General features: G+C 28.8%; 1 protein-coding gene across 3 annotated transcripts; it reads right to left on the bottom strand.

Annotated features, from left to right (window-relative positions):
- Positions 1-1,087: 1,087 nt before the first annotated feature.
- LOC125867467 (transcription repressor KAN1-like) lies at positions 1,088-7,740 on the bottom strand. Of its 3 annotated transcripts, none has more exons than XM_049547980.1 (6): positions 6,701-7,740; positions 6,130-6,206; positions 5,383-5,428; positions 4,961-5,078; positions 2,317-2,413; positions 1,088-1,622 (listed from the first exon to the last, which is right to left on the bottom strand). In XM_049547980.1, exons 1-6 carry the CDS (start codon positions 7,377-7,379, stop codon positions 1,509-1,511), a joined length of 1,131 nt encoding a protein of 376 aa, XP_049403937.1. In that variant the 5' UTR covers positions 7,380-7,740; the 3' UTR covers positions 1,088-1,508. The 3 variants fall into 3 exon arrangements, with proteins under 3 accessions (XP_049403937.1, XP_049403938.1, XP_049403936.1); XM_049547981.1 differs by having other exon boundaries at positions 2,317-2,416; positions 4,961-5,070; positions 5,384-5,428; XM_049547979.1 differs by having other exon boundaries at positions 2,317-2,416; positions 6,701-7,739.
- Between the last annotated feature and the right edge of the window lie 6,375 nt (positions 7,741-14,115).

The raw sequence follows: 14,115 nt of genomic DNA, 5'->3' as shown, positions 1-14,115 counted from the left end.
AAGAATGGAATTCTTGGAAAAAAACTTACCTTGAAGAAGAATTTTGAAAAAGATGGAAAGAATCTTGAAAAAGATTGAAAGAATCTTGAAAAAGATTGAAAGAATCTTGAATGTAGTCTTCTACTTTGATTTTTCCTTAGGGTTTTGTCTTAGGGTTTGAGAGAGAAGAGAATGATGGATTAAAAGATGGAAATAGGATTGTTTAGGGCTTTATAGGAGTTAAGAAATCTGTTTTTAAGGTTTTCCTAGTGGTATAAGGAGAAGAAAATTACTTTATTTAGAATTCTCCCGCGGCTAAAACGGAACTGCACTACATTATTTAGTAAAATGATCATAACTCTCTACTCTGAACGCAGAATGACGCAAACTTGGTGGCATTGGAAAGAGAATTCAAAGACCTTTAATTTAATAGGTTATGGGTCACATAACTCTTATATTCTAAGAAGAGATATGGTCGTTTGAAGTTGACCCAAAGAGAATCTTACATCAAAACTTAATAGATAAGGAAACTTTCAATTCAACTTTGTGCTATGAGATTCTAGTTACCTTAATTAATATCCAAAATCATTCCCACACTAAAGAAACAGAGCGAATACACAAGGAATAAATACACTTGATACAATAAATATAATATGAATTCGTCCTCTCTCACCTCTCGCATGATTCCATCATGTAGCTAAGAATCATAATTTAGCTATATATAAATTTATAATTAAGCCTAAACTGTAGTCGGTTTTGAAAATTCCTCCAAAAAAGAACATTCACACTCCTTCAAGTCCCTTGTGGATTTATTTTTATTTTTATTTTTTTGTATGTTAATGAATTTATTTTTGCTTCTAATTACTATAAATATAAATAAAATAATCAAAAAAAAATTGGTGGGAAATTAATTTAATTAATGGATTATGGACCAACAATGAATTCGCAAGAAACTGATCCTGAGATATTTACTAAGAATTTGCTTCTTGGGCATTACATTTCTTAATTATATTGATACACCATTACTTAATTTATAATTTGATGCTAGGCTAATATTTTGAATAATAATGTCCTTGTACCATAAAAAAAGCATTCTACTATTGCACCATATAAAACCATTCCACTAGAGTAGTCATTAATACAAGAGAAACTCCAGCCTCACAGACAACCCAAAAACTCCAACTTTTATATTATTACATACTCATAAACAACCCAAGAACTCAAATTAAACAAGGAAAAAAAATCTAATTAACAAAACTCTAGAAAAAAAAAATAGGTTGTGTATATATATATATATAGGTAGGTCATAATTTAGTTGAAGCTACATGGGAACTTACTTAGCCATGCTAGCTAAAGAAAACCAATTTTTTTTTTTTTTTTAGTAGTAGTAGTAGTAGCTCTTAATATTTCAATCTTGATATCACATACCTTTCATCTCAAATTACAAAAAATAACAAAATTAGAAGAATCAGCTTTAAGCCAAAAACCCAAATAAAATTAAATATATTGAAGGTGTTGATACCCAAATTTTAGTCATGGTTCTTTTCTACCCAATCTGATCTTCCTAATGTGAACTCCAAGCTGGGGTTTTTCTGATCCAAACTGCAACCTACATAGCTCATTGCTCTTGAATATTCACATTCCTGCAATAATTTCTTCACATATTTAGTACACTTAATATCATGATTTTTTATGTTGAAATGGAAGGCAATATAATTGCGACGGACCACATTGTCTAGATATAGATTTAGTTAGGTCAAATAGCTAACCTGATCAACTTGTTTGGAATTGAGACGTATGCAGTTATGTTGGTCTAATCTAGTGCCAACTAATTCAACTATAGCAATTCTTTTCCTTTTGTTAAAATGAAAAAAGAAGTTGTAAATGTTTTACTTATAATGGTGTCCCTTTTTTTCCTAGTGGAGAGGGGGATAAACTCTCCACATATATAGTGGGTGAGTTCATTATTAAAACATAGGAAAGAGAAGAAAAATAAGGGGTCATTAATAAAACATTTTACAATTCACATTTCTATTGATTGAAGGCTAAATAATGTGTTTTGCTAGATATCACAAGGATTAAATCATAATTAACTAAATAACCAAGGAACCAAAAATACTATAATTCCCTTTTTATTTTAAATATTGAACATCTTCTGAAATTTAAATTATAATTTTGAGGCTATAACATCAATTAAACATTTGATAGTACTTCCATGCAAAGTAAAATGAGGAAAACACTAGTATTACATTAAAAGATAGGGTTATTCAAAATGTACGTAAGTTGATCTGAACAATATGTTTATTAGGAAAAACGAGAAGAGATTGAGGGAAGTACCTCTATATGGTGGCCAAATCTTTGTTGAGATGGAAAAGATGATGATCTGATGAGTCCATTTGATTCGTTGAAGCTAGCTTGTGATAATCTTTCTCTACTACTGAAAATTTAAGTAGAAAATAAACTTTATATACTATAACATATACTTTTAAAGTTTTTGCATACTCCTTAAGAGAAATATTTATATTATTATAAGATTATTTATTTAAAAATAGAATGAATTAAGCACATGAAGGGATTTTGGGCTTCTTTCATCTCACAATCAGCCCATTAGTGTACTTTTTCGCTACTCCAAGCCCATTACTCTTCAACCCGTTATCATCCTACCCCTCGGGAGGATCAATAGTCTTCTCATTTCTTAGTATATAGCTTAACTCAAATGCTCAATCTATCGATGAATGATAAAAGTGTTCAATCATTTGAGCAAGTCTCGCTTGTCCCGTTATTTCTCTCTCCTTCACCATCAACACTCTTTTTCAAAGGAAAAAAATGACAATGGATAGAGAACTAAAAAGAATTTGGATCTAGTAAACCCTAGAACTAGACTAATTACAGGTGAAGATGGGGTAAGAGAAGTCTAAATACACTTATTTTTTTTATTAATGGTGCAAGAGCTTTCAAAAAAAAAAATTATAATGGAGTCATTTGCAATTTTGTCTTAGCTTTATTTTATGATGGTTTTTAATTTTTGTCGTTCATAAAAAACAATGTTTCCACGGGACGTAAGTTTATATTTTCTTATATATATCATAATGTCCTATATTTATGTCCCAACATGACTTCAAATTTAAAGAACTTATGTCTTATTAGACATAAATTATATTGTTAAAAAGACAGAAAATAAAGACCAACATTTGAAGGCGAAAAATTAAAGTTCAACCTATTAAAAGACTAAATTAAAATCCAACTCATCCAAGAAAGCCTTAGTTTCCTGGAAAACAGTGTGCAAATCACATGTTGCAGGTGGACTTAATATCATTGACACTACATCAAAAATGATCTTTAGCGATAATTAATTAACGGGAACTAGCACTCTTTGTATATGTCCCTAAAGCCTTTAGCAACACTAGATCTAATGACACTTAACTAATGCCGGTAAAGCTAGACTTTAGCACTCTTTATTAATGTGTCTATTTATTGCCGCTAAAAATTGTTTTTGACTGAGTCTGCAAAGACACAGGGGGTGGGAAGTTCTCTATCAATAAGATGTATACCTACCTTATGCCTATTTTCTCAAGAGTTGAATGGAAGAACATTACTTATATACATAATTAAGATTGAAGTTGAAGTGTTCGACTGATACAGTAATACAAATTAAAATATTTATATGTGCATACTTAAAGTCAAAGTATTAAGTAATCAAGGAAAAGGACAATTTATAGAGCAAGTCTTCCTAATACGTACGTAGAAGCTACATTTCAAATTTCAAATAACAAGAAAGATATTACATATAATACATTATTATTAACTATATACACATAAGAGACAAACACACGTCCATAGAAACAGCATGCATAAATAAATACTTTAATTAAACAAATGTATAACTTTGAGAAAAGGGAGCACTTAAGTCAAGAGACAGGTCTTTTTTTTTGGACATATATGCTAAAGTCTCCTCGTGAAGAGAATAACAACAAAGTAAAGTAAAAGGGTTTTGTCTATATTAAATTTAATTAGAAAATTAAATTAATTAATTCCAAAATGCAAAGAAAGAGAAAAAAGAAAAGATAAAGTAGTTGTTGCAGTAATTAAATACTACACTTTAATTTATGTAGTACTATTATATATGTTTCTTTAATAAAAAATAAAGGGCGTACATATGTTGAAAAATCTTCAGGTGAAAAAAGAAAAATGAAATATAATAAAAAGAGAAGAAAAATAAAAGCAAAAGCTGCCATAAGAAACTCTTTATATAAGTATATAATATTAATATATTTAGAATAATTAGAAAATGAAGTACGTGGGTTTGCATTTCTAAAGATTCATGCAAAAAGTAAAAGAAAATATGTTTATCAATTTTATTCATCATTACTTCAAAAGTTAATAATGTACGTGTGAAATATTTTCCCCATGAGACCAAATTTTTTTTAATCTCCATCCATTTTTATTTGTTTACTGTATTAAAAATATATATTTGTGTCCACATTTTTATGTAGACGTAAATATATATTAAACAGAGCTACATTTAACTATACCTTTAAAGTGTCTTAATTGTAAAAATATTTCTTATACTTCAAGTGTATAGACATTAAATTCAACCTATTATAGCATTTATATATACTACAACATATTATTAGGTTATCGATTACTCCCTTCGATCTAATTTATAGACATGGACACGTAATTTAAAAAGAAAGAAAGACTTTTAAATTTTGTGATATGAATTCAATAAGCAATATGTAAATAAAATTTGAAGTCATTATTTCAAAATATAATTATTTTTGAGACAGACTAAAAAATGAAGTATGTCAAATAAAATGAATCGAAGTATTTTATCATAACGATTTATGTGTAACTATCTCAATACCGACCTGGTTACCTAATTATTTTTATATCATCGGTGTATATAACGTAAACGCCATGAAAATCAAAAGACATGATCATTTATTCAAAGATTTATATATAATTTATGTGTCAATTGTACCTAGAGGAGTTGCTCCAAAGAGTTGTAGAAGGTTCATCACATCCATCTGATGGACCTCTTTGATCCAAAATCCTGTCTATAGCTAACAGATCTTCTTCACCTGATCCATCGGATTGCCCTTAATAAATTACCGATAATAAATTAGCGACAGACAAATTTTATTCATAACAATAATAATAATAATATATTTAGTGTGATTTCGCAAGTATAAAGTGAACGTACGTAGATAAGTCTCAATCTTTATAGGATAGAGAGATGGTTTAGAAAATTTCTATCATTAAAAGAGCTAGCAAAAATCTGTTACTAATCCTATTTAATAATGAGTTAGTGATGGGTTATCAATAATACGATTAGCTATTAAGTTATTTAACGATAAATATAGTTATTAATTCCTTTTTGAATATAGTGAATTAATTAATTACCTGAGGAAGCTGCAGGTTTGTCAGTGGTTTTAACAGTGCGATACATCTGCATTAGAAAAAAAGCATTTTAGAATTTTAAACAACAATTCAATAAATACAAAAAGATTCCATTTATACCCCATATATCTCCTCACTCTCTCACACGCTCTGGTGAAGCTAAGATTTGAAGTTTATAAATTCAAAATTCTAATTTTTCGAAAGTATCCCGTCAAAAATTACATATTCAATAAACCTAAGACAAATACACAATTTAAACTAAAATTACTGAGTATAGTCAAACTCATAACTCATATTTTAGCTTCACCCCTACTCACACAGATATATACGAGGGTAAAGCTACGTAGGAGTACGACGTAAAATTACACTATATATAAAAAGATATTTTATTTACTAACGGTTGCTTCAAATCACGAAAAAAATAATATTGTGGACTCAAAATGTTTCATAATTCATTAATCACGAGGTTAAAGTTTATGATAAGGTAACAAGAAGTATTAGTAGTATTATTATTATTATTATTGAATAATGATGACTTACTTTTGTCTGTTTTCTTTTTCTTTATCTCTCTGCTATACTATCAGACTTGTTTTCTTTAATTCAGTCATTCATTCACTGCATTTTTCATCGATTACTGTGCCACAGAAACAATTCACCCACACAAGAAAAAAGAAAAAAGAAAAAAGAAAAATAGATTTAATTAAACTGAATTTTCCTTTTACATTTTTTCTTGTAATTTAATTATTTTACCTGCAAATGACTTTTGACATGAGCTAGAGTGAGATCTTTGACATCCATTAGCTCCAAGACTGATTTTGGAGTAGCCCCTAATTAAGAATTCAAGAAAATTCAACATTAGAATTAAATATGCAATTTTTAGTATATTATTAAGCAACAATAATTTTAAATGCACTAAAATGTGAAGATGAATATGAACATATATGAACCTAAATTGCAAAAGTCATGTATTGAGTTACAATAGTGTAAAAAATAAAAATAAAAATTATATCTATCAAATTTAAATCCTGAATCTTTTTTTCGAAACTATTAATATCATTAATGTTCCATCACTTCTCTCATCAAACCTAATGTACCCTAAAAATCAAATCAAATCAAAGGAAGTTGAAAAAAAAATCAAGATAAAGATTTGGGGTTTACTTTCATGTCCATTGGCCACCAAAAAAACATAAAAAAAAAAATGAAATTTTTACAAGATAACTCAAACTAGGAGATGAAAATTAATTTTAAGATACACAAACAAGTGCATTATATATGTAAAAAAAAAAAAAAACTAAAAGTAGGGGATGGATAGAGTTTTTACTTTCATGTCCACCAAGAAGCTCAACAGCATGAACAAATCTAGCATGAAGTGAAGTTGTCCATCGCATTCGCGGTGCCCTCATGCTTCTTTTAGTTGGAAATTTAGGTAAAAATCTTGATCTCATCATCAAACTATTTTCATGATGAGAAGAAGGTGAACCTAATCCAACTCCATTATAATATTGATTGTGAAATCTATTAGCCACAATAGGTATCCGAGAAGAAGAAACATTTGTACCACATGAATTATTCAAAAATGATAAATGATCCAAATTATTAATATAAGGTGTTGAATAAAGGGATCCAAATGATGATAATCTCTTTGGATCTTTCTCCAAGAAATTAGAAAATGAATCTTGATGATGATGATAAATTGGAATACCCTTTATAGGGTCTAATAAAGAAACCCCATGTGGTTGATGATTAATCATATAACAACTATTCATGTTTTGGCTTTGTTGGAGAAAAGGGTTTCTTGAGAAACTCCTATTTTCTTCATTAGTAGTAGTTGGATGAGCTAAAGAAAGCTCAGTCAGACTATTATGTGTTGTTGTACGTGTTGATGATGATGATTTGTTTGAGGAATTAGTATTATTTGGAGGGCTAATATGGAGAGAAAGATCAGGGATTTGTTTTGATGAAGATGAGTTTGGTTGAACAAAAACCCCTTCTAAGGGCATCTTGGATATGACAAATTCAAGATTTGTTCTTTTTTATGATGTTTTTGGCTTTAATACCTCAAAAAACCCCAAATTGATGAAATATAAAAGTAAAAAGTTGCACATACACAAGATGTGGAAAAAGAAAGATGAACAAACTTCAAGTTTGATTCTTGATGATAGATTTAGGTGGAAAAAGAGTTAGGGAGAGATTGTTAAAAAGCTAAGTGTAAGTGAAGAAAAAGTGAGGGGCAAAGATTTTGAGTTTATCTTTTATCTTCTTTTTAAGTGGACATGTTTGTGAAAAAGGAAGAAGAAGAAGAAGAAGAAGGGATAATGGTGTTTGTGAAAACAATAGAAAAAAATTTATTTGTTTTGGTAATAAATGAAAGAAAGGAATCAAGAAAGGCTTTATGGAATGAGAAAAAAGGAAGAAAGGGATAGGAGACTTGTGTTCCTCGAGAAGTACTGTTTATTAGAAAATGACACTTGAACACAAGGCTCCTTTCTCTTTCTCTTTCTTATTTTGTCCTTTTTTTTTTAATCTGATGTTCGGTATTCGTGTTAGAATTCGACTAACTCAGATTCACATTATATAAGACCTCATTTAGAAGGAAGCGCTTTCTACCAAGTATTTTTACATATTCATATCTCAAACTTAAAACATTTGATTAAGACAGAAACAACTTCATTCACTACAACACATTTTCGGTAGTTTCTTTCTCTTTCTTCTGTATAGTAATAAAATAACATATAACAAAGCAACCTAAATTATTGGTAACAAATTTCTTACGTTATTAATACACTCTTTAAAATTAATATAAAATTTATAATCATGAAAATAAATATTTTTTGTTTTTAATTTGTTTATCTTATTTTTTTTTAGTTTGTTTAAAAGAAAATGAATCTTTCTTTTTTTAGCAACTCTTTACTTTAACTTTTCAACATGTTGAAAACATCAAAATTAAAGCACATTCTGGTATATTATACATATCTTTAGTTTAAGATTTGAAATTTTTCCTTATTTTCTTAAATTTCGTGTCCAGTTACAACCAGATAAACAAATTTAAACAGAGGAAATATCTGATAAATTCTTGAATTTTATGATCTTAAATTTGTTACGTGTATACTATATATTGAAATACTCTTTAAATTTGTGATTTTATGTGAGATTTTTATTAATTAAAATTAAATAATTACAAAAAATAAAGAGTAAGACAATTAAAATAAATTGTAAATAAAAAATGAAAAAGATGAAGGGTCACTTTTTGATTGATTTTCCTCTCCGTAGAGAACGGGTTAAAAATTGTTGAAGAGTGAAAGAGACACTCATCTCCCTTTGATTCTTTTTCTCCCACTCTCTACGCTTCTGCTTCTTGTCTTTTTATGTGTTTCTATTTCATTTTTTACCCAACATTAAAATTTATATATAGTTTGTATCGAGTGTTTACACCAATATCAGATGATACATGACAATACTAGGTGTGCACTTAATTTGCCCATGCATTTATCTCACTTAAGATGGTAAGTTTATATAGTCTGTTTCTTACTATGTATTTTTTCAGTGAGTTGATTCGGTAAGAAATGAATAAAAAAAATTTTATGTTTTATAACATAAATTTCTCATTGATTTGCTAGTAGTGAGTGTACAAGCACACGATGGGAGTTGGGAAAGTTTTTACCCCATATAACGGTCTAAACCTTATTTTTAAAATTCGTGTTTAATCGAACAACACTACATAGATTGGCATATCGAGAGTATAAGTTATAGTCTATGATAAATAAATGAGATTAATAGCATGGAAAAATAAAAATCTACCCTACTAATTAAGCTAGAATAAATTAAAATTTACTGGTAGTGTAGTGTCATAATTAGTTTTATTGTCCATGTATGTAACTTATATTTTGTTTAATAAGTTAGGTCAAACTTAGACATATGCAATAAAGAAAATAAATGTAATATATATGAACATTAAAGTACAAGTGAGGCATTGACTTGAGAAATTAAAGGTAAGAGGGAGAGTGTGAGAACCACAAAAAGGGGTATTTGTTCTCTAGTAATAGAATAATATATATGTGGTGTTAACATGTGCACAAACCTAAAAATAATTAAAACACACACATATTATCTTCTAATTCCATTATTTCATACTCCCAAATATTCCCTTCTAATCTTTCAACAACTTTGTCTGGCATCTTGGGTTTTAATATGTCTTCCTTCACATGATCATACACCACTAAATATGAATCATATCCACACACAACTATTAATGTTTTCAAAACCCTAGGCTAAATCAAAGCATTTCTTTATAATTATCATTTTACTTTCTTTTATTCTAATAAGATGATATATTCGGATAAGATCAAACTAATTATGTATGTATGCATTTACATTGTATAAATTAAAAAAGGTATTTTTATCATCAGTATAATTTAACCTATTATATCATCATCATAGGCGAAAAGAGTGATCATGTTTCGTAAAGGGGGTCATTTGGATTCCCTTCGTCAAAATTCTTTTACTATAAATATACCAGATCAAAATTATTCGTTATAAATATATGATATATATTAAATTTCTTTAGTCTTTATTCGTATATTTACTTTTTATATTTTCAATCCCCTTGCGAATTATATGGCTCTGCTACTGATCATGAAGTTATTTATCAATTTAGTAAGTAATTATCAATTAAATGTTCATGGACATTTTTACTCCCTAGTGTGACACCTTTTTTTCTTTCTTATGCATTGTAATTCCTACTTGGTAATAAAATCATTTTATTTACCAAAAAATAAAAAAAGAACTTATGAGCAATGATATAATTGTATTTGTATGATCTATAGGTCATAGTTCGAATTGTAGAATTAATTATTAATGCTACGAATTATGGCAATTGTGTAAGATATACCTTTTCTGATAGTACAACTTTTTTCTAAAATCCTACGTAAACGTGGAATACATTATATACCGAGCTACTCGTTTTAGTGTGACGTGACTATGTCCAATGTTACACTAAATGACATTAGTCTATAGGTGGTGCTTGGCTGGAGCATTTAATGCTAATGTTTTGGTACTATGCTTTGGTATATAATTTTATATTTTTAGGTCTCCTATTTTCGAAAAAAACTTTTGCCCTAAAATATATTCCATTGGAAATACTGTTGAAGACAAACTTTTATGAATTTTAAGCTTTGTTTAATTAATGTATTGCCTACATAAACAGTATGGAATGATGTACACTTGAAGTTTCTGTCGGAATTTCACTATTATCAATCATTATAAAATAATTTATTTTTGAGTTTTAACTCGATCATATCAGCACTAGAACATCAGATCTCCTCAGAACTTCGAAGTTAAGCGTATTTGGGTAAAAATAGTACTAAGATGTGTGATTTCCTGAGAAGTCTTTGTGCTGTATCCCTCCTTTTAATCAGTGGTCTTAGGTTCGAGCCTTGGGTATGAAGAGAATCTTGTTGGGAGCTTCACTCCTGAACGGACCCTGCAGTGTGATCCAGGTTTAGTCAGAGCTTCAATACGGATTCTGAACACCTGATGAAAAACCAAAAAAAAATTCATTGCAAGTACGTTTAATATGCCTCCATGACCATGAAGTTGCGGTGGAATAAATAAATTGTATCCCTTAACTAAAAGTTTTAAATTCAAACTTTAGAAAGATATTTAATCATGATAAGAACGTTTTTCTTTTGAGTAAATTTTAGGTTTAGCAAACATAAAAATCATATTTGTATGTTATAGCTATAGTTTAATTTGTATAATTGCGCTCCATAGCAAACTTTATGTTTGCTATAGACTATCATATTTGTATAAATCGTTGGCAGCCTCTCATTTGTATAAATCGTAGTCAGCCTCTCGTTTGTGTAAATCGCTTACAGCCTCTCAATTCAATTGTATATATGTAACTATTATGTATATGTATCAATGATTGTATTTGTATATCTCCATAAAATTTGAATTTGTATACAATTGAATCGAAATAAAACATTTGTATAACAAATCTCTCTCTCTCCCTTTATACAACACAAATTATACATTGTAATTTGTATAATTTGTGTTTGTATAAAGCGATAAAGAGAGAAAAGCAAAAGAGAACTGGTAGGGAAATATCTGTATTTGTATAATTATAAGTGTATAGGACGAAAATATATGTATTTGTATATGCAATTTTCTCTTGCTTTATACAAACACAAACACAATTTATACATTTGTGTTTGTATAAAGTGAGAGAGGCGAGGGAGAGTGATGAGCGAGATTCGCTAGGGAGAGAGACAAATGACAATTGTTTACTACGAGTTACAATTAAATAAAACTATAGTTATAACATTTAATTTAAATTAATAATTTGCTATTTTAATTTATACAATTTTCCATTTTCTTTTAATGGACCTTCTACCAATTAGTTGGAGCCCCAAAATGAGAATCGCAGACCAAAAAGGCATACCCAAATAACAAAATATGCCTCCACACATTGATATATTACTTTTAGTTAGTTAGATTTTATTTATTTCATTTTTATTTATCTCAATGTATTTTAGTCAAAAGGACATTCAATCACAATTTACGATACTTGTGACACATTTTTTGCATCTGATTTAAGATATTAAAGACATTCAATAGTCCAAATCAACTATACTTTCTAATTCAATTTATGTGACACAAATCAAATTATGAGGATCAAACAAGATAAGTTTTAAATTTTGACTGTGCGTGAATTCGGATGTGGCATCTTTAATTTTTTTTAAAAATTCACATATTTGAAAACTACATAAAAACTATTATAAGACAGATTAATTAATAATTAAAGGTATTTTAAAAATACATAAAAAAAATATAGTCAAAGAAAGATTTATTTGAGTCTCGAAATTCAAAAGATTTATATTAATTGAGATGAAAGGAGTGTATATTATCTCTTCCTACGTACAATAGGTCCCTGATAATATATAGTGAAAATTTAATGACGATATAAGATAAATTATTAGTTGATGATATGTTTAAGCTTTTCTAAAAAGTGTATCTTATAATTTAATTATAATTATACATGTCATTTTCAATTCGAAATTAGATTATATTAAACGCAAAGTAACTATTAAAATTTTCGAAAGTCATTATCATACTACTTTTGGACATTTCTATTATACATACACGATACATGAAAAAAGGAGAAAAAATATATTTAAAAAAGAAGTTGATTAAACAATTGGTTCAATATTGAAAGGAAAAATTGTCCACATGCATACATTTATAATTGGGGTTCACTTTGAAAAGAATGGAACATAAAAGGATATGGAATACCTTACAAGTACTTTATTATATTTTAAAATATTTTTGTACAATTTTATATACTCATTCCCTATCAGATCAGAACCATGAGATTTAAAGGGTCCCATGTGATAAAACATTTTAAAGAAAAAAAATACGACAAAAATCAATCATATTATTAATATAGTTTTTTTTTATATTATTATTATTATTTAAATATAAAAGAATGCCGGATAACTAACTTCTCTTTTATATAGACCATGAACGGATCTAAGTTTTATTTAAATATAGAAGAATTTTAGTATGGCTTCTCGACTTGGTTATGAGATTGAGGTACAGTCGGATTTAATACTACTTTTATTGGCTTTGTCTTTGTGACTCCGTCTAACAAGCCGTGGTTTTTAGCCTGAAAAAGAGTTTGATAAGTAGGGCGCTTGATACCCGGTTAGAACTATCAGACACATGTGCTCAATAAAAGTATGTATTAGCTTCTTGACAGGCCCTTTGCTTGGGTAAAATAATTAAAACATGCAGTCTGAGAAACTATGTTAAAATTCTTGTGTATTTCGATTCTTATGTAGTTGGACTACCTCTAAGGATATTGACTTGCTTGATCTATGACTGGGCGGACCATCGCCAGGTCAGTGATCCTGTAACGTTGGTATCAGAGCCTAGGAACTTTCATGGTATATATATATAATTGATGTGAAGAACTTCGGCATAGATATATTCTCTCTTTTATGGATCAAGAAGATATTAAAAGCATTCGACTAGAAAAGGTAGATATACCTCAAAACCTTGATTTGTTAAACAAATGGACTATTCCGAAAGTTAATATAAAAACCATTTATGATTATGGTTGGTTTGATAAGATTTCTAATAAACAATTGATTAAAACAACTGAGCAATCCTTGGCGTTAAACTCGTCCGAACAAACTATTCGTTTATTAAACAAGCATGATATTGAATTATATAAATCTCAGTATAAATTTTTGCATATTGACATGGTTCAAATTGCTTTTAAACCTTTAACTCTTAAAGGGTTACCGAAACTTTCTTAGCTGCTCTACGAGATGCGAGGAATTTAAATTTTCGTCAATCCTTGAGGGTTCAATAGAATCTACGTGTCACGACCCGGGAGCACCCCCTAGTCGTAACCGGCTTACTCGACCTCGAAGAGGTCTAATACAAGCCTCTTAGCATTCCTTCATCGCATAGACACTAAAACCATAAAGAATTAAAAACTTTCTTTACCAAGAAAACATTTCATAAAAAAAGAAACAATAGCAAGCGGAAGACTTTATACATGATGTCTCAAAACCATCTAATACTTTAGAGTACAAAATTCGGGACCAATCCCATACACAACTTAAACAATACTAAAAAGACATAAAAGAACATATAGGGTATTGTCCTCGAATATATGAGGACTCACCAAGTCTTCATCTTCAACACTTAGAAACCTATCAAATAGCCATG

Source organism: Solanum stenotomum, chromosome 6 (genome assembly GCF_019186545.1).
Source record: "Solanum stenotomum isolate F172 chromosome 6, ASM1918654v1, whole genome shotgun sequence".
NCBI classification, from domain to species: Eukaryota; Viridiplantae; Streptophyta; class Magnoliopsida; order Solanales; family Solanaceae; genus Solanum; species Solanum stenotomum.
The sequence above is the reverse complement of the archived record's forward strand: the minus strand, read 5'-3'. Positions and strand labels throughout refer to the sequence as shown.

Excerpts from the sequence above, each read along its gene's own strand:
- LOC125867467 (XM_049547979.1), bottom strand. The coding sequence starts at position 7,379 with ATGCCCTTAGAAGGGGTTTTTGTTCAACCAAACTCATCTTCATCAAAA. Across the intron at positions 2,417-4,960 it reads CTTTGGAGCAACTCCTCTAG|TAGTAGAGAAAGATTATCAC; the intron begins GTACAATTGACA and ends TTAAATTTTCAG. Across the intron at positions 1,623-2,316 it reads GATTTGGCCACCATATAGAG|GAATGTGAATATTCAAGAGC; the intron begins GTACTTCCCTCA and ends AAATTATTGCAG.